General features: G+C 38.8%; 1 protein-coding gene across 9 annotated transcripts in view; it reads right to left on the bottom strand.

The window, feature by feature from the left end:
• CCDC171 (coiled-coil domain containing 171) overlaps positions 1-24,437 on the bottom strand; it is a 231,580-nt gene that overhangs the window by 155,772 nt on the left and 51,371 nt on the right. For all 9 annotated transcript variants that reach the window (XM_074953416.1, XM_074953419.1, XM_074953415.1 and 6 more), the window contains 3 exons: positions 14,513-14,605; positions 13,125-13,285; positions 5,635-5,773 (listed from right to left, as the gene is read on the bottom strand). In XM_074953416.1, the coding sequence (XP_074809517.1) occupies positions 5,635-5,773; positions 13,125-13,285; positions 14,513-14,605 (393 nt within the window). The remainder of the gene's footprint in view (positions 1-5,634; positions 5,774-13,124; positions 13,286-14,512; positions 14,606-24,437) is intronic.

The following is a 24,437-nucleotide window of genomic DNA, read 5'->3' as shown; positions in this document are numbered from 1 at the left end:
AGTCTTCAGAAAAAAATACTAAACTGAGTTGGTGGGGGAGGGGTCAGGAATCTAATCCAGAAAGGGGCTTTGAATACCTCTCCTGAACAAGCTTTTTAAAAGGTGACTTGTATTTTTCCTGCCTCTGCAAGGCAGTCTTGAGGTTTTAAGTCATTCAGCAGCTTTTTCCACCTACCCAATATGTCCCTTTCAGTCATACTGCAATGCTGGTTTTGAGGGTTCCATTCTGCTTTATCATAAACTATATTCAGGATTTTCTTCCTAAGTCTTAACCTCTCAAGTGGCAAAAAGCACATATGTGTAATTTAACCCTCCTAAGCAAAGCAAAAAAAAAGGGAGATAGGAGGAGGAAAAAAGAGCAAGAGAGAGATATGACATGGCGAGCGTATGTACTCATCCAGGTTCCAGAGAGAATCATCACAGCCAGCAGCTCACCGCCTCTAATTTTACATTGATAAACATCAGCCAGCTATTGGCAGTGGTCAAGGAGGCACTGTCGTATTCCTGTCTTACTGGTTCTGTGGGGTTTAGAGAGGATGGCTTAATTTAGAGCAAGTGTCCCTTAGTACCTTGTCCTTAAATGGAAGAAGTTGGTCTCTTCTCAGAAAAGAGAGGAAGAAACACTCCATTGGAAACAGCCAGTCCAAGAGGGTACGGGCTAAAGTTTTTGCTGAAACAGGTTTATTAGCTTACCAGCTTTTGAAGGGGAATTGTTAGAAGTCTGAATAAGAAATATGACTCAGCAGTACTATGTTTTATTTGAGTCATTAAAAAGTCTAAATAAATACAAACCCAGGGATCATCAACCATTTGGTTTATTTAAAAAAGAAACAAAGAAACAAAAAACACTTGTGACCAGTTTGTTTGCTGCGGTTAGGTAACAGTGAAATGATGAGCTCCTGTCCCCTTATGAGCTCTTGCAGTTGTACCTGTAGCGGCTAACAAATACAGTTTTGAGACAAGTGGGAGAAAGACAAAGGAGAAGTAACAACAGAAGTAAAGTATTAAAAATTGGAATGAGCAGCCAAGAGAGCAATGCAAGAAATCCAAAGATTTGCATGAGCGGTGGAAGTCCTGTTCTATGACTTTATGCTTGAAAAGACATGAGCATAAAAGCTGGGGTGAGGAAAGTAATTAAATTTTCTTTTCTTGACTGCAACAGGCGTGCTGATCCTTCTGATGCAGACCCTTGCTGCAGCTCACTGACTAGTGTGCCGCGTTCCCGCTCCTCCCCCGTCCCTCCCAGCGCTTGCCGCCGCGAAATAGATGTTTTGTGGCGGCAAGTGCTGGGAGCTAGGAGGAGAAGCGGGGACGCAGCATGCTTAGGGAAGGAGGCGGAGCAGAGGTGGGGAGCTCGGCTGCCTGTGGGTGCAGAGCACCCACCAATTTTTCCCCATAGGTGCTCCAGCCCCAGAGCACCCACCAAGTCGGCGCCTATGAGTGAGGTAATTGAATCGGACACTGAAAATACATCATAAGCAGAAATCTTAACAGAAATAACAGCATACAAATTTTCCTCCTTTCTCCCTACAATCTTTATGACATGCCACTTCCAACTCATAACTAACAAGATCTGTTTAAAAAAAGAACGGGAGGAGGAAGGGGAGGTTATTGTAACAGCTAACACTTACTAATAGAAGAATTATTTAAAAACTGAACATTTATAATGAAAATAAGATAGAGAAATCCATTTTGAAAATCTATCACACCCTGTGAGTTAGAGCTGTTTATCCCCATTTTACAGAGGACAGAACTACGGCCTGGTCTACACTTAAAATGTATACCAGCATAGCTAAAAAACCATACCCCTGACGACACAGCTGTGCTCACAAAACCCTCAGTGTAGAGACAACCATACTGACTGAAGAGTTACTCCTGGGGGAATTCCATGCCCCAAAATCCAAAATTCTGCATATTTTATTTGTCAATATAATGCAATATAATCATATCACTTTCACTTATTTTGGTAATATATATAAACTACCATACAGGAAAAAATAAATCACAATAACTGTTCAGCATTTCCTAAACACATGAAAGTTAAGTTACAAATACTTGGTAATCAAGGCCCTGCATTCCAGTTATAATCCTGGATTTTCATTTAAATTACATTACTTTTATTTTGGTGTTTGGTGTTCTGTAAAGTAGACTGGTTTCAGAGTAGCAGCCATGTTAGTCTGTATCCGCAAAAAGAAAAGGAGTACTTGTGGCACCTTAGAGACTAACAAATTTATCTGAGCATAAGCTTTCGTGAGCTACAGCTCACTTCAGCGGATGCACGCAGTGGAAAATACAGTTGGGAGATTTTATATACACAGAGAACATGAAACAATGGGTGTTACCATACACACTGTAACAAGAGAATGATCAGGTAAGGTGAGCTATTACCAGGAGGAGAGCGGTGGGGGGCGGGACCTTTTATAGTGATAATCAAGGTGGGCCATTTCCAGCAGTTGACAAGAACATCTGAGGAACAGTAGGGTGGGGGGGATAAACATGAGGATATAGTTTTACTTTGTGTAATGACACATCCACTCCCAGTTTTTATTCAAGCCTAAGTTAATTATATCCAGTTTGCAAATTAATTCCAATTCAGCAGTCTCTTGTTGGAGTCTGTTTTTGAAGTTTTTTTATTGAAGAATTGCCACTTTTAGGTCTGTAATCGAGTGACCAAAGACATTGAAGTGTTCTCCGACTGGTTTTTGAATGTTATAATTCTTGACGTCTGATCTGCGTCAATTTATTCTTTTACGTAGAGACTGTCCAGTTTGGCCAACGTACATGGCAGAAGGGCATTGCTGGCACATGATCACATTGGTAGATGTGCAGGCGAACGAGCCTCTGATAGTGTGGCTGATGTGATTAGGCCCTATGATGGTGTCCCCTGAATAGATATGTGGGCACAGTTGGCAACGGGCTTTGTTGCAGGGATAGGTTCCTGGGTTAGTGTTTTTGTTGTGTGGTGTGTGGCTGCTGGTAAGTATTTGCCTGGACCAGTCCACACAAGAGATCCACTTCCTGGACACTACGGTGCTAATAAGCAATGGTCACATAAACACCACCCTATACCGGAAACCTACTGACCGCTATGCTTACCTACATGCCTCCAGCTTTCATCCAGACCACACCACACAATCCATTGTCTACAGCCAAGCTCTGCGATACAACCGCATTTGCTCCAACCCCTCAGACAGAGGCAAACACCTACAAGATCTCTATCAAGCATTCTTACAACTACAATACCCACTTGCTGAAGTGAAGAAACAGATTGACAGATCCAGAAGAGTACCCAGAAGTTACCTACTGCAGGACAGGTCCAACAAAGAAAATAACAGAATGCCAATAGCCATCACCTTCAGCCCCCAACTAAAACCTCTCCAACGCATCTTCAAGGATCTACAACCTATCCTGAAGGACAACCCATCACTCCCACAGATCTTGGGAGACAGGCCAGTCCTTGCTTACAGACAGCCCCCCCAACCTGAAGCAAATACCCACTAGCAACCACACACACCACACAACAGAACCACTAACCCAGGAACCTATCCCTGCAAGAAAGCCTGTTGCCAACTGTGTCCACATATCTATTCAGGGGACACCATCATAGGGCCTAATCACATCAGCCAGACTATCAGAGACTCGTTCACACGCACGTCTACCAATGTGATATATGCCATCATGTGCCAGCAATGCCCCTCTGCCATGTACATTGGCCAAACTGGACAGTCTCTACGTAAAAGAATAAATGGACACAAATCAGACGTCAAGAATTATAACATTCAAAAACCAGTCGGAGAAGACTTCAATCTCTCTGGTCACTTGACTACAGACCTAAAAGTGGCAATTCTTCAACAAAATAACTTCAAAAACAGACTCCAACGAGAGACTGCTGAATTGGAATTAATTTGCAAACTGGATACAATGAACTTGGGCTTGAATAAAGACTGGGAGTGGATGTGTCATTACACAAAGTAAAACTATATCCTCATGTTTATTCCCCCTCCCCCCACTACTGTTCCTCAGACGTTCTTGTCAACTGCTGGAAATGGCCTACCTTGATTATCACTATAAAAGGTCCCGCTCCCGCCCCCTATCTCCCCCTCCCCCCCCCCGCCAGCTCTCCTGCTGGTAATAGTTCATCTTACCTGATCACTCTTTTTACAGTGTGTATGGTAACACCAATTGTTTCATGTTCTCTGTATATATAAAGTCTCCCCACTGTATTTTCCACTACATGCATCCGATGAAGTGAGCTGTAGCTCATGAAAGCTTATGCTCAAATAAATTTGTTAGGCTCTAGGGTGCCACAAGTACTCCTTTTCTTTTTGTAAAGTAGACTGTCACTTTAAATTGCTCAGACTTTCACACATGAAAGTCATACAGTTTTGCTAATCATTGTCCTGCATTTTTTTTTTTACAATGGATAAGTAAAACAGTTCCTCAGCTGTAATCTAAGCCCATTGTGCCTCCCTGGCACAGGGAAAAAAGGGAGAAAGCACATAGACCTTATTAGCTGAGGATTCCATTACTGTCATTTACAATAAGGCTCTTTTACAACACACTGGCAAGGTAAAGGAGCCTTAATTGACTAAGAATGGGAACAATTAACTAACAATGGGTACATGAGCAGCCTGCCTGCTTAGTTGTTACATTTCTGCTGTGCCTCAGGTACAGAGCCTGCTTCACACAGCCCTATGCCTCCAAGCCCAGGATGCAGCAACAGCAAGGAGAAGGACTGAGTGAGTCTCTCTCACTCGTTCTCATGCAGGCAGGCACCCAGCCCTGGCCCCTTAAGGTCTCCACAGATGCGTGCACACACACCCAGCCTCTCTCCTCCCTTCCCCTCCCCACAGTGATCTGCTCTCTGCTGCCAGCTGCTCCCAGCAGACTTGCCTGGGCTGCCGCGGAAGAGGCATGTGTTCCCCACAGATTTCTTTGCTCCCCCATTTTTCTGCAAAAAGAAATCTGAGCCAAGAAATCTGCAGAAGGTATGAAGTCTGCGCCCCCCCTGCAGGGTTCAGAATTTCCCCAGGAGTAAAGAGCATCGCTAACCTCATTTGGGAAGGTGATGTTCCTATACCAGCAGAAAAACTCCTTCTGTCAGCCTACACGTACACTTGGGGGACTATGCCTTCATGACTATGTGTAGTGTAGACATAGCCTAAGGCACAGAGGTGAAGTAACTTGCCCAAAGCCACATTAGCAAGACTATGGCAGAGCTTTAGAGCTGGTTTATACTGGGGAACTTACAATCGGCATACCTACATCTATTAGGGTGTGAAAAATCCACTCTCCTGACACACATAGCTATGTCAACCTAACTTCTGCTCTTGACAGCACTAGGATGATGGAAGAGTTCTTCTATTGACCTACCTCTGGGGAAGGTGGATTAACTATGCTGATGGGGGAACCCCTCCTGTAGGTGTAGGTAGCATCCACAGTGAAGTGCTATAGCCAGGCAGCTGCATCATTGCAGCTGCGCCTCTGTAGCAGTTTAAATGTAGACATACCCTTAGATTAGACCTACAGTGCAATCAAATCATTTTCATAACATTCTTCAGCTTTTTATATAGTAAAATATATAATGTCATCTACTGGCCCAATAAAGCAAGTGCCACAGGGCTTCTCTCTTACCTTTGCAAGTTCCTCCTGTAATTCTCTGCAACTTTTTTCATTATCCTGGAGTCTCTCAGAGAGGTCTGTAATTACTTTCTTCTTTTCCTCGATCTCTTCATTTAGTTGCTTGTTTGTGGAAAAATACTCTCTTTCAAATCTGAAAAGTTTCAGTGTTAGAACAAGTTTTTCAAATATACTTTTGTCAACCAACATTATATACTTTTAAGTACAATTGACAGATGTACTATATATCGTGTTTTCATGCCATAAGGCTTTAAAACTTGCCTTTACTTTTTTTCATAAAAAAAGTCCACTCCTTAAATGAAAGGCTTTAAAGAAATAGTACCTCCCCTTAAGATAACCAGGTGTTTGTACTATGCCTGCAGTCATAAGTAAAATAGGTTTAGTGGTCTTGATGTGGCCTCTAGATTACATTTAATGAACAAAATTCACCACAGTTCAATTACCTCAGAAATTGACTCTTATTCACTCTCCAGGCAAGTCTTGCCTAACAAGCTTTGAATTAAAACGTAACAGTAGCACCCACACTTCAATCTCTTTGGTCACTCGATTACAGACGTAAAAGTGGCAATTCTTCAACAAAAACACTTCAAAAACAGACTCCAACAAGAGACTGCTGCATTGGAATTAATTTGCAAACTGGATACAATTAACTTAAGCTTGAATAAAGACTGGAAGTGGATGTGTCATTACACAAAGTAAAACTATTCCCCCCACCCCCACCCCGTTCCTCAGACGTTCTTGTCAACTGCTGGAAATGGCCCACCTTGATTATCACTACAAAAGGTCCCGTTTCCCCCACCACCTCTCTCCTGCTGGTAATAGCTCACCTTACCTGATCACTCTCGTTACAGTGTGTATGGTAACACCCATTGTTTCATGTTCTCTGTGTATATAAAATTTCCCCACTGTATTTTCCACTACATGCATCCGATGAAGTGAGCTGTAGCTCACGAAAGCTCATGCTCAAATAAATTGGTTAGTCTCTAAGGTGCCACAAGTATTCCTTTTCCTTTTAGTAGCACCCACAGTGTCTATATGAAATCTGGTTATGTTCTATTCTAAATTGTGTGGCATAGGATTTTAATGCCAAAAAGATGTTCAAACAATCATCTAACAATGGTTTAACTCTAAATGCTAGGGACATTACTACCCTCATTATTCACTGTCTCTGGAAGCGATGTCCAAGAGCTCAGAGTGAAAAATCCCATCCTATGCCTTGCTTTTAGAATTTTAACAGTGGGATCTTCCCCTGAATTTGTTTGTCTATTTGCTGTAAAGAATGTTTATGCTTTATGAGCCATCCAAGACAGACTTGTGGGACAAGTGAAATCATCACCGAGAGAAGGGAAGTTGTTCCATGGCGTCAGTTTGTGGCTTGGGAGAGAACACAGACTGTTGAATCGGTCTAAGTGTGAGAGAGTCAGGGCTCTCTGCACTTTTGGTCAGAGGGAATCCTGGGAAATGCAGTTCCAAGTGCCAGAGGATGACGAGATTTGTAGGCCTCCACAGCAAAGCATAATGGGAAAGGGGGTGGCAAGATAGTAGCAGTCATCTTCTCCCTTGTCAGAGGGAGGCTGAAGATGCTAACAGCCCCTCTGAGTCAGGGAGAACTCTACTTGTTTGCTTTAGACTTTAATCACCACATATTTGGGGAGAGTGAAAACTCAGGAATAGTTGGGAGGAAGGAACTGTGGTGAGGGTCTGTTTCTGTTTCTTTTAAAACTTTATTACAAGACTTTCAGTTTGTCTGTTTGACTGTAAACTGGCACTTCTCTGGCGAGAGTTTGGGTTCTCTGGAGGAAGAACTCACCTTCCCAACCCTAGGGAGGGCTGTTTTTGTTTGTAAAATACTCAATTGGCAAAAGTCGTGTTGATACACCAGCTAATAAAATCGCCCAGATCAACAATTGAGGGGAAACAGTAGAACGCTACTGTTAAGTTCTGATGCCAGAGTTGATAATCCTTTCTCCATGTCTAATGTACTAACCAAGCATGTTAATTAAGCTTTAAAATGAGTATGCCATTTGTATCTGGCTATTTTATTTTGGTTTTCTAATTTTTCAATCCTCCCAGTAGGTTTGTTTGGTTTTGTTTTGTTTTTAACAATTTAAATATAAATATATAATTAATAAAGGTTTAGTACTTAAATCTATAAATCAGTAGCTCAAATTCTAGTGGTATCATATCTAACAGTTATGTCCTCTCACAATCCAGTGTTAGTTTATCAAAATAAGTTGCCATACTCAAAATATATTTCTAAATATTTCTAAAAGTAATTCTAGACATAAACAATTGCTGCTCCCTAAGGCAAAATTGGCTATTCATTTTTTCCTGTTTTTCTCTTCTCTTTCCAAGCTTAGGTTTAAGACCAAAAAAATATTATACTTTTGTTATGGTTATGTAAAAACCTTTATTTTTCAATTCAAAGAAAAGCATGTCTCTTAATCCAGATAGTGATTCTGATATTGATCCAACAGATTATTAGATCTGAGACAGTTGAATGCAATTTAATATTAATTTAATTATTCTTATGCTAATATGAACAATTACAATATAACAGACACTGAGATTTTGTAAGTCTGTTTTTTCTACAGATATTTTGAAAGACTTATTAGCTAAAACATGGTTATGAATTATTTTTAATTTTTGTCAACATTTTGAATTATGATTTAGCGTAAATTATAAATTTAAAAATAAGTTTGGCCTTGGTGTGGAGTAGATTGCATTTAACAAACAAAAAATTCCATTAGCTCTGAAGTTGCTTCAAGACTGAATGAAGTCTTGCCGGTTTTAACCATTATTAAACAGTAGCACCCAAACTATCCATGCAGTGTATATTAACTCTGGTGGTGTGCTATTCTAAATTGTGTGTTGTACAGTTTGAACAATTTTCAAAATTTCAAACAGATGTTCAAACAATTGTGAAAACATGATCTAATTCTATATGGTTTAATTTTTATTCTTAAATCGTTATTATAATGTTTGTTGCCAGAGCACATTCAAATATCAAATCAACTAAAACATTAAGACTCAATATCACTGTTATATTGGTATGTGTTATTTCCATTTCATAAAGGTGTAAATAGAGGCACAGACAAGTTAAGTGACTGCCCAAGGCCATGGAGAAAGTCAATAAAACCCAGTCTTTGAATGTCAAGCCCCATGCTGTAATCACTAGACAATTTTCCATATTCATATACGATCAAATAATGCTAATGTACTATGTCCACAAAAAACTATTAACACACACGTATATGGTCTGATCTTGCAAGGCTCTGAGATGCCTCAGGTCCCACTAAAGACAACAGGAGTTGAGTGTGCACAGCACTTTGCAGGTGGCATGTCCCTACTAACAATAACAGCCAAGGCAGAACTTAGAGTTATTTTAATAAAACAAAAGTAATGGAAAGTCAAATAGTACTGAATCCAAGACACTTTTTGTTTTATTCTCACCACCCAATTTTATATGTGGAATAATTTAGGTGATCTTAACCTCTTTTTCGTTTAAAAAATAAAAGCGCCTGTGAAATTTTTCCATCATCCAACTTTTGCTTCCAGATTAGTAATGGACCTTGCTTTACCATTTTTTTTTTTCATCCTGTTTTAACGCAAGAGCTCTGACAGTTTGGAACACTAAATGTGAAGAGAAAAAACAGAGGTATATCAAATATCGGATGGGACCTCTTTCAAATGACCTAGATCAGATACTGGCCTTCTCTTTTTCCTTCTCTTTGCAGTGAAGCATGCTGAGGAAGTCAGGGATACAGAGTCCTTTTTCTACACCATCCCATCCCCTTCTGAAGTCTTGCCAGAGTCCAAGATTAGGAAACATTCCAGAGGTAAGCATTTTGTTTTACTTTTGGATGTTTGCTTGGTCTCAATAGACTTCTGATGTAAAATGAAGTGGTGGAGAGGACAAACCAAAAAACAGAAGAATTGTAGCATGGAGAGGGGAAAAAAACAAAACAAAACAGATGACCACAGTCAGTGGGCAAACCTGATAGAAACAAATTAGGCTGTTATGGGATAATTAAAGAGCATTCTAATACAAGGGTACTACTTTGCTTTCTAAGCATTCCCTTTTGATAAATCCAGACCTACTGATTACCACAAAAAAAAAACACAAATTTTCATGGTGGGGATCATGTTTATATAAAAAGGCTGTGAATGGGAGAAAGGAGGTTCATGAGACAGTTGCATGAACCACCTCCCTACACATCGATAATTACATAAGATCCCTGTTGCAATTACAGCTGTTTCTTAAATGAAAAAAATATTTATGTATTTTTAGATATCTTTTCATAAGATTTAGCAAATGAAAGCATGGAAAAGGAACAAGATGTATGTGAACACCTGCAAGCGTTCCATAGATCACAGCTTAAGAACCTCTGATCAAAACACAATATTTGTGCAGTTTGAAAACAGCTGGGGGGGGGGGGGAGTGTGTTCTAGAAGAGTATGACATTTTAAAGAAAAAAGACAACAGGACAAAGCTGCTAGGAAAACTGTATTGAAAGAGTAAATATTTCCTGGAGGAAGTAAAACATACTTAAGGGAAGGATAGTGGAAAGAGAAAGCCTCTGGAAATTTTTACTAAAGCAGTAAAATATTTTCCTTTAACAGTCATATTAGGACAGCTAAAAGAATAAGAGATAATTGGTTTACTAAGTTTAGTGGACTTCAGTGGATTCTACAGTGTTCTAGGTACCAAAAGGGAGGAGGACTGGGGACTGGAAGATGAATTATTCAAGTTAAAACTTTAGGAGCCTAAAGTCTCTGCCATGTAGCCCCACCAATCTCCAGCCTTAAAATCACTTTCTTGGTTGATTCCAAGATCTTGAATGAAATAATCTAAGAGTTGGATTCACAGACTTGATACCACGTACAAGGATAAGTTAATGGGGAGAGTAAGAGCAAAGTAGCACTGACAGATAAACTAATTAACATAAGCTTTGACTAAAGCAGTGACATATGTATATAAATGGGTTCTCTCATAAAGGAAGTTTAATGCATAACACAAAGTTCATCAATATTTAGACCAAAGACTGTAAGATCAAGAGTACGCATTCTACTTCTCATCCCAAATTTATTATGCCATAAATTGTAAAACTATCAAATTCATACATTTAATGAAGTTTTACACAAGGTGAAAAGGAAAGCATCAAAACAAGTTAAAATATTGCAGAAATGTCCCAAATGAAAACAAATTAGCTCATGTAGGAAGTCACTGAGACAAATCAACATTACAGTGTATTTAGGAAGAGTCGCCATTTTTAGATCAATGAATTTTTGCAAAATCTTCATGCTTGCATCCAAGTTAACAGCAGAGAGCAGAGTCTTGGGATAGTTGAGTTCCTTGGTTAACTCCACCAAAAATACACCAGGGATAAATCTGGCCATTTGTGTTTAAGAAAGGGAGCCCCTTTTGTACTGAAAAACCCCCTAAGACATTCTAAAGTGGCCGGGCACCAACCAGGGAGGCTCATTCCCCAGTTTTAAGTGACACCTGGAGCATGCCATATCAAACAAAAGGTGTATTGTGAAGAGTTCAAGCATACAACTAATTAGAAACTAAGCACAGGATACAAACAAAATAAAGTTTATAAACACTGAAAGTCTGTTTGTGCTGATTATAGACACCCAGTATGCTTCCCTGAGAAGCTGGCTCTTCCCTGAGCAACTGTTCAAAGCTATTTTCTGTAGGATCTGTACATACTGTAAATAAAAGTACTTTACTAATCCCAACCCCATGTCTGTACAGACACACTCTTTTTCCAAAAAGGAAAGAAATCATACCTTGGGATCAAAGTTTCCTAACCACTCAGAAATTGAGATTTTACTACTTTTGAGATTCTGAGCCACATAGAACAATAACGGACCATTAGAAAAGCTGTAACAAAATTATAGGCTGAAAGGGGAAAGAGTTCTTTGAGAAGAGCAGAGTGAGGAAGAAGAATCTGTAGAATCAAAAATTTCTCTGAAAACTGCAAGAGAGCTGGATAAATTTGGAAAAATGAAACTTCACCAATATTCTTAGGTGACCATGGTTTAGGTAAGCTGATTTTAGGGGCTTTATTTTGTCCAAAATTAGAGGTGAGAAGACAAGTTGCCCTTGTAAAGTTTGGGTGAGAAAATATAACATGCTACTGTCATACAATAACATCTGGGCCATGGGCTCATGTAATCTAACTCTGCCCCACTGTTTAAGATCCAAAAAAATCCTGGAAGTGTTTTATTTGATGTTACAGACAGAATGGCCAGGGGGAGGTGGCTCTGGCCAAGCAGGAATGATGGTGCCTTGATCAGAAGGTCATCCAGGTAATGGAAAATACGAATTCACCCTCTCCGGAGGGCCGCAACCATGATCATCCTGATTCAAAAGAGTCTGGGGCAGTGTTCCCTCTAATTTTTCCCACCCCTGGCGGAAAGAATTTTGTTATGTACACCAATATGGAGGTGATGTGTGACATATCACCTCCATACTGGTGCACAAAATAAAATTAATGTGGCGGGGGTGGGAGGGTGCTGGGGCAGAAAGTTAGGGTGCGGGGGGGAAGGTGAGGTGAGGATTCCGGCTGGGGGTGCAGGCTCTGGGTGGGGCCAGGGATGAGGGGTGCAGGCTGCCCAGGGCTACAGCGGGGAGAGAGGACTCCCCCCAGCTCTCTCTCCCTGTAGCAACACCTGCGCGGGGGGGGGTAGGGGAAGTGGGGGGAGAGGCACCTCTCCCCACTGTGGCAGATCCGGGGCTGGGCTGGGGCCTGAGGGAGAGGCACCTATTTTTGCAGATCCAATAATCACCCCAAACACACCAAAAAAATCTCTTATCTACAGCCAGGCACTCAGATACCACAGAATATGCTCTGGGATATACACCTTAACTCACTCAAAACCACTTTTACCAAACAAGAACACTCCATGAGAGAAGCAGATTGCATCATGGAATGAGCCACCCAAATACCCTGAGAAAACCTGCTTCAAGTTTCCCAGATCTGAGCTCCATGTAAGCTCAATAGCTTCTCTCTCACCCCAACAGAAGTTGTTCCAATAAAAGATATTACCTCACCCACCTAGTCTCTCTAATATCCTGGAATCAACACGGCTATAACACTGCATACAACAGCTAAGAGGCATTCCTCATCCTGAATAATCTGCAGCTTCTCTGAAAATCTATAAATTAAGAGTTTCCCTTAACAAACATAAATCCATATTAACTTGCTAAGAAGAAAAAAAAATGTTGTCACATGCAACGCTGCTAGCAAGCATCCCAATATGAATGTTTTGCATATAATCCATATAAAATAGGTTACATTTCTCTATCTTCCCACAGTGTGTATATGTACCAGCACTGATGGAATGTCAGGCCTGTTCAAGTGTGTGTGATCATGTCATCTTCTAGTAACTGCAACCTAAGAAGGATGTAATTATAATACTACAAACGCTGTTACTGCTGGCTTACAATACATTTAGTAGATAAATAAACTTACATATTGAGTTTTTCCAAGCTCTCTTGGGCATTATGTTTCTCTCTCTCATATGCGTTTTCCACCTCTTTGAACTCTTTCTTGATCATTTCCAAATCAGAAAGAGCTTCTGCTTGGCTGGCTTTTTCTACCTGCAAAGCTCCTTCAAGGTCTCGAATCCTTAACTATCAAATGATAAGAAAGCAATTAAAGCAAGTTAGGGAAAGCTTATCATTAATCTTCAGTAGTGTTCTCTTTTGCTGTGTCTGTGAGAGAGTGAGGGAGCGCTGAGCACACAAAGGAATCTGAATATACACTATAAAGAGCAGAGAAAAATAAAAAAAAGATATAAGGTGCTTTTACTCAGACTACTATACTTTGGTGGAATTTAGATTTTATTAATTAATTTAAGTACACTGGTAAGGTTTCTCAGAGGTTTTCTATTTTTTGTCCCATTAAAGCATAAAGCATAGAATTAATGGTGAAGGTTAGAGTTGCATACAATGGAGAGCAGAAATGTGACAACTCTATGTACATCGACTACTAACAGAAAACCTTACCAGTCTTCTGTTTGTAAAACAGATCCTCTAACACCAAAGAAATTTGCCCTCTCAATTCAGTTATATTATGTAAAGGAGGAAAATTAAATATATTTTTCTTTATTCTTTTTTATATTAGTATAATGGTCATTTAGAAAAGTGTTTGCAGTGAGAACTAGTGAGCACAAGAACCAGAAAATATAATGGGCTACAAAATGACACTAGTTAGTCCAAATGCAAAGAGAGCACAAATAATGAAAAGCATAAATTTTGAAAATGATTTCAGCACCTTAAGTTTCCTTGTTTGTTCTTTAAAGTAAACTGTGATTAACACTTTATTTGAAAGACCATCTAGAGGAAGCTGACACAGTCACGTTTGTTATCTGCCAATACTGTACTATCATCTTGTTTTAAAGTTAAAATCTGTTCACTGAAAATCATATTTAAAACAGTAGTTTCAGAGAGAACTACAACTAAGTTACATAGTTTGTTGCTCCCATGAAACAGTTACATATGTGCTTTAAATCTCCATTCAGTTCCATCAGCAATCCTGGCAAAAATATAATTATTGGGTATTTTAACAGTAAAGGAATGTTTTAACAGTAGGACATTTCCTTTTGACAGTTTTGCCACAATTTTTAAAATTTAAAAAATTTCCCCTACAGTCATGCAATAACTAGTACGCGTTTAGGCCCTGTTTCTGCAAAAACTTCTCCACAGGCTGCCAGCATGCATAGTCCTACTGAATTGGGACTACTCACCTATATAAATTTAAACACAGGCATAAATCTTTTCAGGATTGGGGTCTTACAGCTCTACTAGCTGCTCCATCATATACTGTGGAAATTCCACAAATATTTGACACTGGTTTACCTGGATAATTTCAGAATTAAATTTGGATTCCAGATGAGCTGCTCTCTCTGCCTCAATATTTTCTTCCAATTTCTTCACTCTCACAGTAGCTGCCTAAAAATATGAAAAATATTTACATTCCCAAAAGAAAGATATTAACTTAAATAGGACTATGATTTTTTAAAAGGATTTTCAAGGTGTAGGATAACACTATTTTATTATACTAGTTCAGATGACTAGGAATCCACACTCCCTGCTGTTGCGAGGCTATTTTGGTTTTTATCCCTGCTACATGGTTATTTTAAAAATATATATACACATATCAAAAGAATGGAATTTAGCTAAATTCACCAAAAACAACTAAAAAAACACCCAGTACCGATAAATTATTATTTTTCTATTTAATTACTATGTTCCATACAAAAAAAATCTATTAATGCAATATTAATATTGAGAAATGAGGCACTCAGAAGTCAAATAATGAGCAGATAAGACTGAAAGCTCAACATTCTGCATTACTAAGAAATTGCCAATTGAACACAATATAATACAGTCCAGAATCATACATCCTGACAGAGAATTGCAGTATAGAATGCACAATCTTCATTTCAGTAATGAGATAGTTAAGGTACTATGATTTGTTTGGGAGGGACTATGGTTAATGTCTGGGTCCGCAGACAGACTTCGGTTCTAATCAAGAGGCTCTAAATAAACTGCTATGTGATTACCGAGTCACATAACTTCTTTGCCTCAGGATGTTACGAAACCTATATAATATTTCTAAAGTCCTATCTAATTGTAAAGTATTATTAAGGCTTGGGTCCTTATCCTATGATCATTCTCCTAGGCTTTAGTGAGGAGAACAGGAAGTGGATAACTTCTTTAATAAATATCCTGGCTGGTTTAAAGCCACTGGAATTAGCTATCTCACTTTGCAATTGAACCTGTGCACACATGTGCAGTACATCTATGGTGAATATTATAGTTCAAGTGTTAATGGGATTTTCTATTGCACTTGGCCCGAGTACATTTGCAAACGTTCACAACTTTATTTCTAATCAATTTCCCCCCTATATGTATCAAGGCACTTACAACTCATTATGAACTATGTCCATACCAAATTTCTACTTGCAAATTTATGTAGCTTGTCCGAGGGGGGGTGGGGAAATTGACCTTGAAAAGGAACATACATATATACCCGGGAGGAAGAGGCAATGTGTATTTTACATATATTTGTAACCTTTGTGTGACTCAAAAAAAAAAAAAAAAAAAAAAAAAGACAGATATAAAAATAAAGAAGAAAAAAAAACCTGAAGAATTCTCTCTCAAAATCAACATCATTAAATAAAAACAAAATGAAATAATCATTGACATTCAGGCAGAGACCAAGCTTGGAGAAATTCATCTGAATAGATTAATATTTTAGAAAATAAATGACTGAAGACTTGGTATAATGGAAACTGATTTGCAAATTTAAGTATATTGTTTTCTACCACTACTGGGGTCTTTCACTTGGATGGATGATTGAGTCCAGTGAAGGAACAAATCCTACAACTATTTTGTGGCCTCAAGTTCAGCACAACTGTCAAAAACTCCTTCTACCACTAGCTGGTCTCAAATTTCCTTCTTCACACCTAGTGGAATCAAGAGAAGAAAGAGAATGTTGGAGGACTAGGTTTTAATCTAACCAGACAGGAAGTCACACAGGAAGTATTCACTGTTAGTGATTTTGGAAAGATAAGACAAAATAGCAAATATTTTTGGCTTTTTCTGGATTCAGAATATTTAGGATTGTCAGAATAAATTGAAATATTAACTAGTATTTTACAGAAACTCCTAGGAGCAAGTGAAATTTTTTTTGACTACTTCATATTTGCGTATTACTGGTTCCTTGGAGAACACAGAAAACCAGAGAGAGAAAGTTCTGAAGTTGGTGCCTAGCAGGGTGGATAAAAATCAAAGATTTATATATATATATAATATATAATATATAATTTTTTTTTTAAATTTAAATCTAATTTTTTTGATAAAATGCTTTTTGAGGAAAAAATCTAGTTTAAGGTAGTTTTAATTAATATACATTATAGCACAATGATATCTCATCATGGAATAGGGATTATAAATTCTAATTCTATAGTATGAGACAGTATATTCATGTAATGTTTAAGAAAAAAGTTTTGTAAATGAGTTCCAATAGTTCATGGATTAGGGATCCAAACTTATGGGGTTCCACAGGCTTCTGTATAGATTATTTAGGTTAATCTTTCTATCTACCCAATGGGACACCATGCTCAGTCTAGAAGATACCATGGGGGGAGGGACAGCTCAGTGGTTTGGGCATTGACCTGCTAAAACCACGGTTGTGAGTTCAATCCTTGAGGGGGCTATTTAGGGATCTGGGGCAAAAATTGGGGATTGGTCCTGCTTTGAGCAGGGGGTTGGACTAGATGACCTCCTGAGGTCCCTTCCAACCCTGATATTCTATGAGAGATGCTTAGTTTGGCAGTTCTCAAACTGTGGATTTGTCTCTCCAGAGGTAACATGCTTGTTAACAGCAAATTTATTTTCTTTAAATAATAGAGGTGAGAAATAACAGACCTCAACCCTATTGTCCCTCTGCAAATATGTGTTCACAGAGTCAATCCCTTACCTCTCTCTAAAAGTGCAAAGTTTCAAAATGTTCAATTAATAGAAGATTGTTGTGGCTGGAATAGATCTGGACAAGGAGAAGAAGTCTGGAGATAAATGTGAGAAGCAAGGGACACATGCTTGTTTTGTTAAAATATTATATGTTTGCTGTTGAAGAAAAAAGTCCAGAATACTTAACATTGTTGTTTTAGTTAAATAAAACAATTTAAATGTCTGTCTGGTGATGTTCTCCTCCTAACAGAGGATGGCAAGAAAATCCCCCAAATATTACTGATTAACCTGTTGAATTGGAGATAGTTCACCTCCCAATGACTTCTAAATATCTGCTTCAATTACCTTTGGTAAATGAAATAACCATTCATTCATTTTCTGATATAGCTGTAAAACTAATCTGAAAATTTTTCAAAATAAATCACTCTTTAAAAATGTATAGTGTGTACCTTCTAAAAATGAAACCTACATCATCTCTGAGTTGTGAAGAATACGTATTGAGGTTATAACAACCAACAATAATGCACTTTTATGTAGAAAACCATGATTAAATTGAGTCTTCCTGACTATTGATTTAAATCATGATTTAAATCAAATTGATTTAAATCATGATTTAAATCAAATTGATTTAAATCATGATTTAAATCAAATTGATTTAAATCAAACCCATCCTACCAAAAAACAACCCTTCTACCAGTGGAGTGGTAAACTTCTTGTTTAAACAAGTTCATTGAGGCTTCAGTATGCAGCGACAGTTGCTGAGTGTTATACTGCACTTTGATTCACAATGAATCACTAGTGAAGGACAACATGGGAACTTCAGTAACTTATCTCACTTGATAATACAGGGCTTCTAGAAAGACAAGATAAGGGTTGCAAGGCACCACTGTGAAAGTTTCCTTCAGGACTCCCCACAGGGTACCAAGCCTGCCAAGCCAATGCATGATAATCCATTTGATAGGATACATAAAAGTCAATGTAATTAGACCAGATTTTAAATAAAATAAATAAATAAATAAATCATGAAAGCTGGAGGGGTATTTCCATTAACGGCCCATACTCCTTGAGGAGTCTCAGCATCTAATGGCCAAGTCATGGGACACTTTTTTAACCTTATAAGAGACCCTGGGCTTCAGCTAACTATGATTTGGCAGCCTCCAACACATGAAATATTGGGGATTCACCATACTTTATTGTAAAAAAACAAATATCCCGAAATTTATGAACTGACAATTCTGTTTCTCATACAAGAAGAGTAAATACACATTTCCCACCACGACTGTTTGTCAAACAGCATTCCCACCCAGTTTTTTAGCACCTGTACACATCACAAGACTTTATACACAGACTGCTGTTTATTTCCCAAGAAATCTCCTTTCCGGACCAAACACTGCTAAGGCGAAACAGCAACAAAAGGCACAACAATTCCAGAAAATCTTTCTGGGCCAAATAGATCCCTGGTGTAATTAATTTGCCTAATGTGTGTGTGATGCTATGTATAAGAATCACTATTTGTATCATTATTGATACCACAATTACAACGAATCTTGTACAAATTCTGTCATGTAAGGTGTCAATGGAAAATTTATGATTTGCTAAGTATGTTTATCTGGTTTATATGCATGTATCATCTTTGTACTGAAGTTATGAATATTGGCTATGTACTTGTACCTTACACATATGATGTATTCCTGAGCGGCACCCCGGAGACAGGATTTACATCAAGGCTAGACAGCTATGTGTTGATGGCCCATCAAAGACACTCAGCTCGCATAATGGCCCATTGGTCCAGATAGCCCTTCCTGAGGATGCCTCAGACAGCCAGGCACCAGTGGCCGCCCCTATGAGTCAGCAAAGCGTGTAAGGACATATGAGGAGGACATGGAGTCTCAGGTCACATCTTCTCCCAGTAATTTTCCATACTCATGTGACCTTGGAGTCCATCTTGGGACAGTATCTGTCAATGGACATGGGCTGTGGGCTTTGTTTGGGACAGTAAATTTCCATGCACATGGCAGAGGATACAAAAAGGCACCTGAAACATCTCCGTTTTGTCTTCATTTTCTGCTTCATTGCTCTGGACCAGATTTCTAACAAGGAAGCTTTAAACTTGGAGTTTGGGTGATTCCACAGAGACTTTTCCAAACTAACAGTTTATTCCATCACTCCTACAAACCTGATATAAGCACTTTGCAAATCACTTGTATGTATATGATTCCTTAACCATTTATAACTCTCTTCTTTTATTAATAAATCTTTAGTTAGTTTATGAGGGATTGGCTGACTGTGATATTTGGGTAAGATCTGAAATATATATTGACCTGGGGAAATGTGTCTGATCCCTTGGGATTAGAAAGAACCTCACATATGGTGAAATAGATTTTCAATAACCTATCACTATATTAGATTGCAAAAAGAAAAGGACGACTTGGGGCACCTTAGAGACTGACAAATTTATTTGAGCATAAGCTTTCGTGAGCTACAGCTCACTTCATCGGATTCAGTGCATCTACAAGTACTCCTTTTCTTTTTGCGAATACAGACTAACACAGCTGCTACTCTGAAACCTATATTAGATTAGGTTGCCTAGATGGGAACCAAGGGCTGGAATGCCTAAGGGGGACTGATTTTGGCTTCTGGTTCAGTGTGGTACTGCAGAAGCTATACTGTTACTGGATTGGTGAATCTAATTACAGAATAAAATCACCAGCTTGGGGAATTGTCTTCCCTATTTCTTGCAGTCTTCCCTGAGTGTGACATTTTCAGTGTGGCCTATCCCAGGCATGAGATCACAGTGTGTCTCAAATACACAGAAATTTTAGAATAGAAATGAGGATCAGCCAAGTTTTCTATTTCAATTTTTGGTGGCCACTTCACGCACTTGACTTCAGTAGGACTCCAGGTAGGTGCAAAGATCCTCCACACAAAACTCATTTCAGGGTAGGGGCCTAAAAATGCAGTTCTATATAAAGGGCTATTTTTTTTTTATCATTGATCCTCTACAATCTTTCCTTTGTTTTTAGTAGAAGATCTCATTTTGTCATCCCTGCCCATGAACTACAATTAAAAATATATATAATTAGGCCATCTCTACAGAATGAGGCACCTCTGTTTTAGAATCATGTTTAAAATATGGCTATTGAAATCCCATTTAGAAATCCCATAGTTGAAATCCCATTTAGAAATTACTACATCCAAGGGGGAAGTCAAACTCAAACAGCTTAATGGGACTAAATCAAGGGCCCCAGATAATCTCCATCTGAGAATATTAAAGGAAGTGGCACGTGAAATTGCAAGTCCAATAGCAAGGATTTTTAATGAATCTGTAAATTCAGGGGTCGTATCCTATGACTGGAGAATTGCTAATATACTTCCTATTTTTAAGAAAGAGAAAAAAATGATCCAGGAAACTACAGGCCTGTTAGTTTGACTTCAATTGTATGCAAGGTCTTGGAACAAATTTTGAAAGAGAAAGTAGTTAAGGACATAGAGGTGAACAGTAACTGGGATAAAATACAACATGGTTTTAAAAGGTAAATTCTGCCTGACCAACCTGATCTCCGTTGAGAAGATAACTGATTTTTTAGACAAAGGAAATGGAGTAGATCTAATCTACCTGGATTTCATTAAGGCATTTGATATAATTCCACATGGGAAATTATTAGTAAATTAGAGAAGATGGGGATTAATATGAGAATTGAAAGGTGGAGGATGAACTGGTTAAAGTGGCAACTACCACAGATCATACTGAAAGGTGAACTGTCAGGCTGGAGGGAGATTACTAGTGCAGTTCTTCAGGCATCAGTCCTGGGACCAAACTTATTTAACGTTTTTATTACGAACCTTGGCACACAAAATGAGAATGCACTAATAAAATTTGCAGACGACACAAAGTTGGGAGGTATTGTTAATACAGAGGAGGACTGGAATATCATACAAGAAGATCTGGATGACCTTGTAAACTGGAGTAATAGAAATGGGATGAAATTTAATAGTGCGAAGTCATATATTTAGGGACTAACAACAAGAATTTTTGCTATAAGCTGGGGATTTATCAGTGGGAAACAACAGAAGAGGAGAAAGACCTGGGTGTATTGGTTGATCACAGGATGGCTATGAACTGTCATTGTGATACGGCCATGAAAAAGGCTAATGCAGTCCTAGAATGCATCAGAAATGCATCTATTCCCAGTAGAAAAAGGGAAGTGTTAGAACCATTATACAAGGCACTGGTGAGACCTCTGAATAATGTGCAGATCTGGTCTCCGATATTTCAGAAAGATGGATTTAAACTGGAATGAGTGTGGAGAAGGGCTACTAGGATGATCCAAGGAATGGAAAACGTACCTTATGAGAGGAGACTCAAAAAGCTTGGTTTGTTTAGCCTAACCAAAAGAAGACTAAGGAGAGATACAATTACTCTCTATAAATTCATCAGAGGGATAAATACCAGGGAGGGAAATGAGGTGTTTAAGTTAAGTGCCAATGTGAACACAAGAAGAAATGGATATAAACTGGTTTAGGCTCAAAATTAGGCAAAGGTTTCTAACCATCAGAGGAGTGAAGTTCTGGAGCAGTGGGGGCAAAAAAACCTAACTGGCTTCAAGACTGAGCTTGGTAAGTTTATGGAGGGGATGGTATGATGAGACTGCCTACAATGGCATATGGCCCATCCGTGACTGCCAGTAGCAAAAATCCCCAACGGCCAGAGACGGGACGCTAGATGGGGAGGGCTCTAAGTTACTACAGAAAATTCTTTCCTAGGTATCTGCCTGGTGGGTCTTGCCCACATGCTCAGGGTCTAACTGATTGCCATATCTGGGGTCAAAAAGGAATTTTCCTCCAGGTCAGATTGGCAGAGACCCTGTCGGGGTTTCACCTTCCTGTGAAGCATGGGTCACTTGCAGGTTTAAACTAATGTAAGTGGTGAATTCTCTGTTATTCAGTAATTCAGCCGGAGGTTAGGGATCTATTTCAGGAATGGATGGGTGAGAGTCTCTGGCCCGCAATGTGCAGGTAATCAGACAAGATGATCACGATGGCCCCTTCTGACCTTAAAGTCTTTAGCAATATAACAAATTGATTAAAAAACACTAAATTCCATGTAATCTCATTTAAATGAAAAATGAATCATTAAAGCAAAAATGTATACCAAACAGGGAAAAAAAAAGTTTTGTTTTTAAGCTGAAACTTCAAAAATAATTGCAAAGTTGTCTGTTAGATTATTCTTGCTATTTTCAAACTAATGACTGTTTGCCACATACCCAGCAGAGGGCACTAAAGGAACACTCATGCAATCAAAAAAAAAAAAAAAAAAAAAAGTTCCTCACGGCGTTCCAAACATAAAATTATAGCAATAGGTTTAAATTCTCTTATTTACATTTTAAGCCACTATATAAAAGCAATTTTAAAAGCTACTGCCATAATCAGGCCTTTTCCCCTCAAATATACAACTTGCCAATGCTCGTTAAATTAGATATTTCTCTTTATTTCTTTCATTTCCTTCAACATCATTGCAAATTACAAAGATCTGTAAGTAAATAATTGCTCTTGCATTTATGAACAACCTAGTCCCTCTTGTTTAATTCATTCAGAGATACCATAATTCACTTTCTGGAAGAAAAAAAAAATCACAGTAACTTTTATGAAATGAAGAATCACTGAATACAGATGAAGAAGCCACAGACTAGTTAAAGTAATATGTGGAAACCAAGACTGATTTCCCCTCTTTCTGAGCTCTATTGCTTCCATTTGTAACTTAGGTTTCAATCCAGCCATGAGATATGCACCAGCAGATCTCTCTGCTTGGAGCACTGAAGTCACTGGGGGCTCCACAAGGGTACAGTGATATGCTTATGTGGGTAGACAGCAGACCTAAGATCCACAGTTTGTGAACCAATGTAACTATTTTGGTTAGATGAGTGATTTTTTTAAGCCAAAATACTTAAACTAGTACAGCTCCCAGTGTGAATGCAGTTTTACCAGTATAAAGGTGCTCTATACGGGTATAGCTTATTCTCATACATTTAAGGTTTCCAAACTGACATAGTTAAAGCAGTACAGAAATTGTCTGTAGACAAGCTCTTAGGGGTAGATCCAAAATGAGAACTTCAACTCAGCATTCTGACACCTAACGTCCAGGCACCCTGCTGCCTAGAGGAAACCACAGCCCTGAGTTTGGCACCCAGGTTCTCTATACAGTGCATGGGGAGAGTTAGGATACGAAGAATGGGATTCACAGAAGCCAGCAAGGCGAGCTGGGGAGATGCCTAAATTAACAGGCAATATAGACAGACTAACACCTAGTTTTAGGATCCCTCTAGGGCTTAGGTGAGAGCTGGGCATCTAGACATCAGAACTTACATGGTAGTGTACAAACCCAGAGGTGGGAATTTAGGTGTCTACAGGGTTAGGCGTTGGTTTTGATGCAGGAGCGGCGGAAGCTTCCTACAAGTGGGGTGGCGGGGGGGGGGGGGCACTGGCACCAGAACCATGGTCCCATCCACCTGCGTCATCCCTTTCCTGAGGCTTCACCCTCACACTGTCCCTTCCCCTGAACCCCTGCCCTCCCACTTGCTCTTCTCCACCCACTCTCCCCCGCCCCCTCATTCGCCCTGATGGCTGGCAAAAAGTGGGAGGACATTCTCACTGCAGTGAGGGATGCTGATGCTGCTCTGACAGTGGCCTTGGCCCAGCCTTAGATTAGAATTAGGGTTGTCAATTAAATCACAGTTAATTTTGTTTTTAATTGCTTGAGTTAACTTGATTAAAAAATTGCAATTTTAATCCCACTGTTAAATAATAATAAAATACTAATTTAAATTTATTATAAATATTTTTGGATGTTTTTCCTACATTTTCAATTATATTGATTACAATTATAACACAGAATACAACATGTACAATGCTCCTTTATATTATTTTCTATTACAAATATTTGCACTGTAAAAAGGAAATAGAATCTTTCAATTCACCTCATACAAATACTGTAGTGCAATCTCTATCGTGAAAGTGCAATTTACAAATGTAGATATTTTGTGTTACATAAATGCACTCAGACAAACAAACAAACAAACGTAAAACTTTAGAGCCTACAAGTCCACTCAGTCCTACTTCTTGTTCAGCCAATTCCTAAGAGACACAAATTTGTTTACATTTACAGGAGATAATGCTGCCCGCTTCTTATATACAGTGTCACTGGAAAGTGAGAACAGCTTCCATGCTGATGACAAGTTCTGCTCGATAACAATCCAAAACAGTGTGGATTCACACACGTTTATTTTCATCATATCATTCAGATGCTACC

Source organism: Natator depressus, chromosome 5 (genome assembly GCF_965152275.1).
Source record: "Natator depressus isolate rNatDep1 chromosome 5, rNatDep2.hap1, whole genome shotgun sequence".
NCBI classification, from domain to species: Eukaryota; Metazoa; Chordata; order Testudines; family Cheloniidae; genus Natator; species Natator depressus.
Note: the sequence above shows the minus strand (reverse complement) of the source record. Positions and strands in the feature narration are given on the sequence as shown.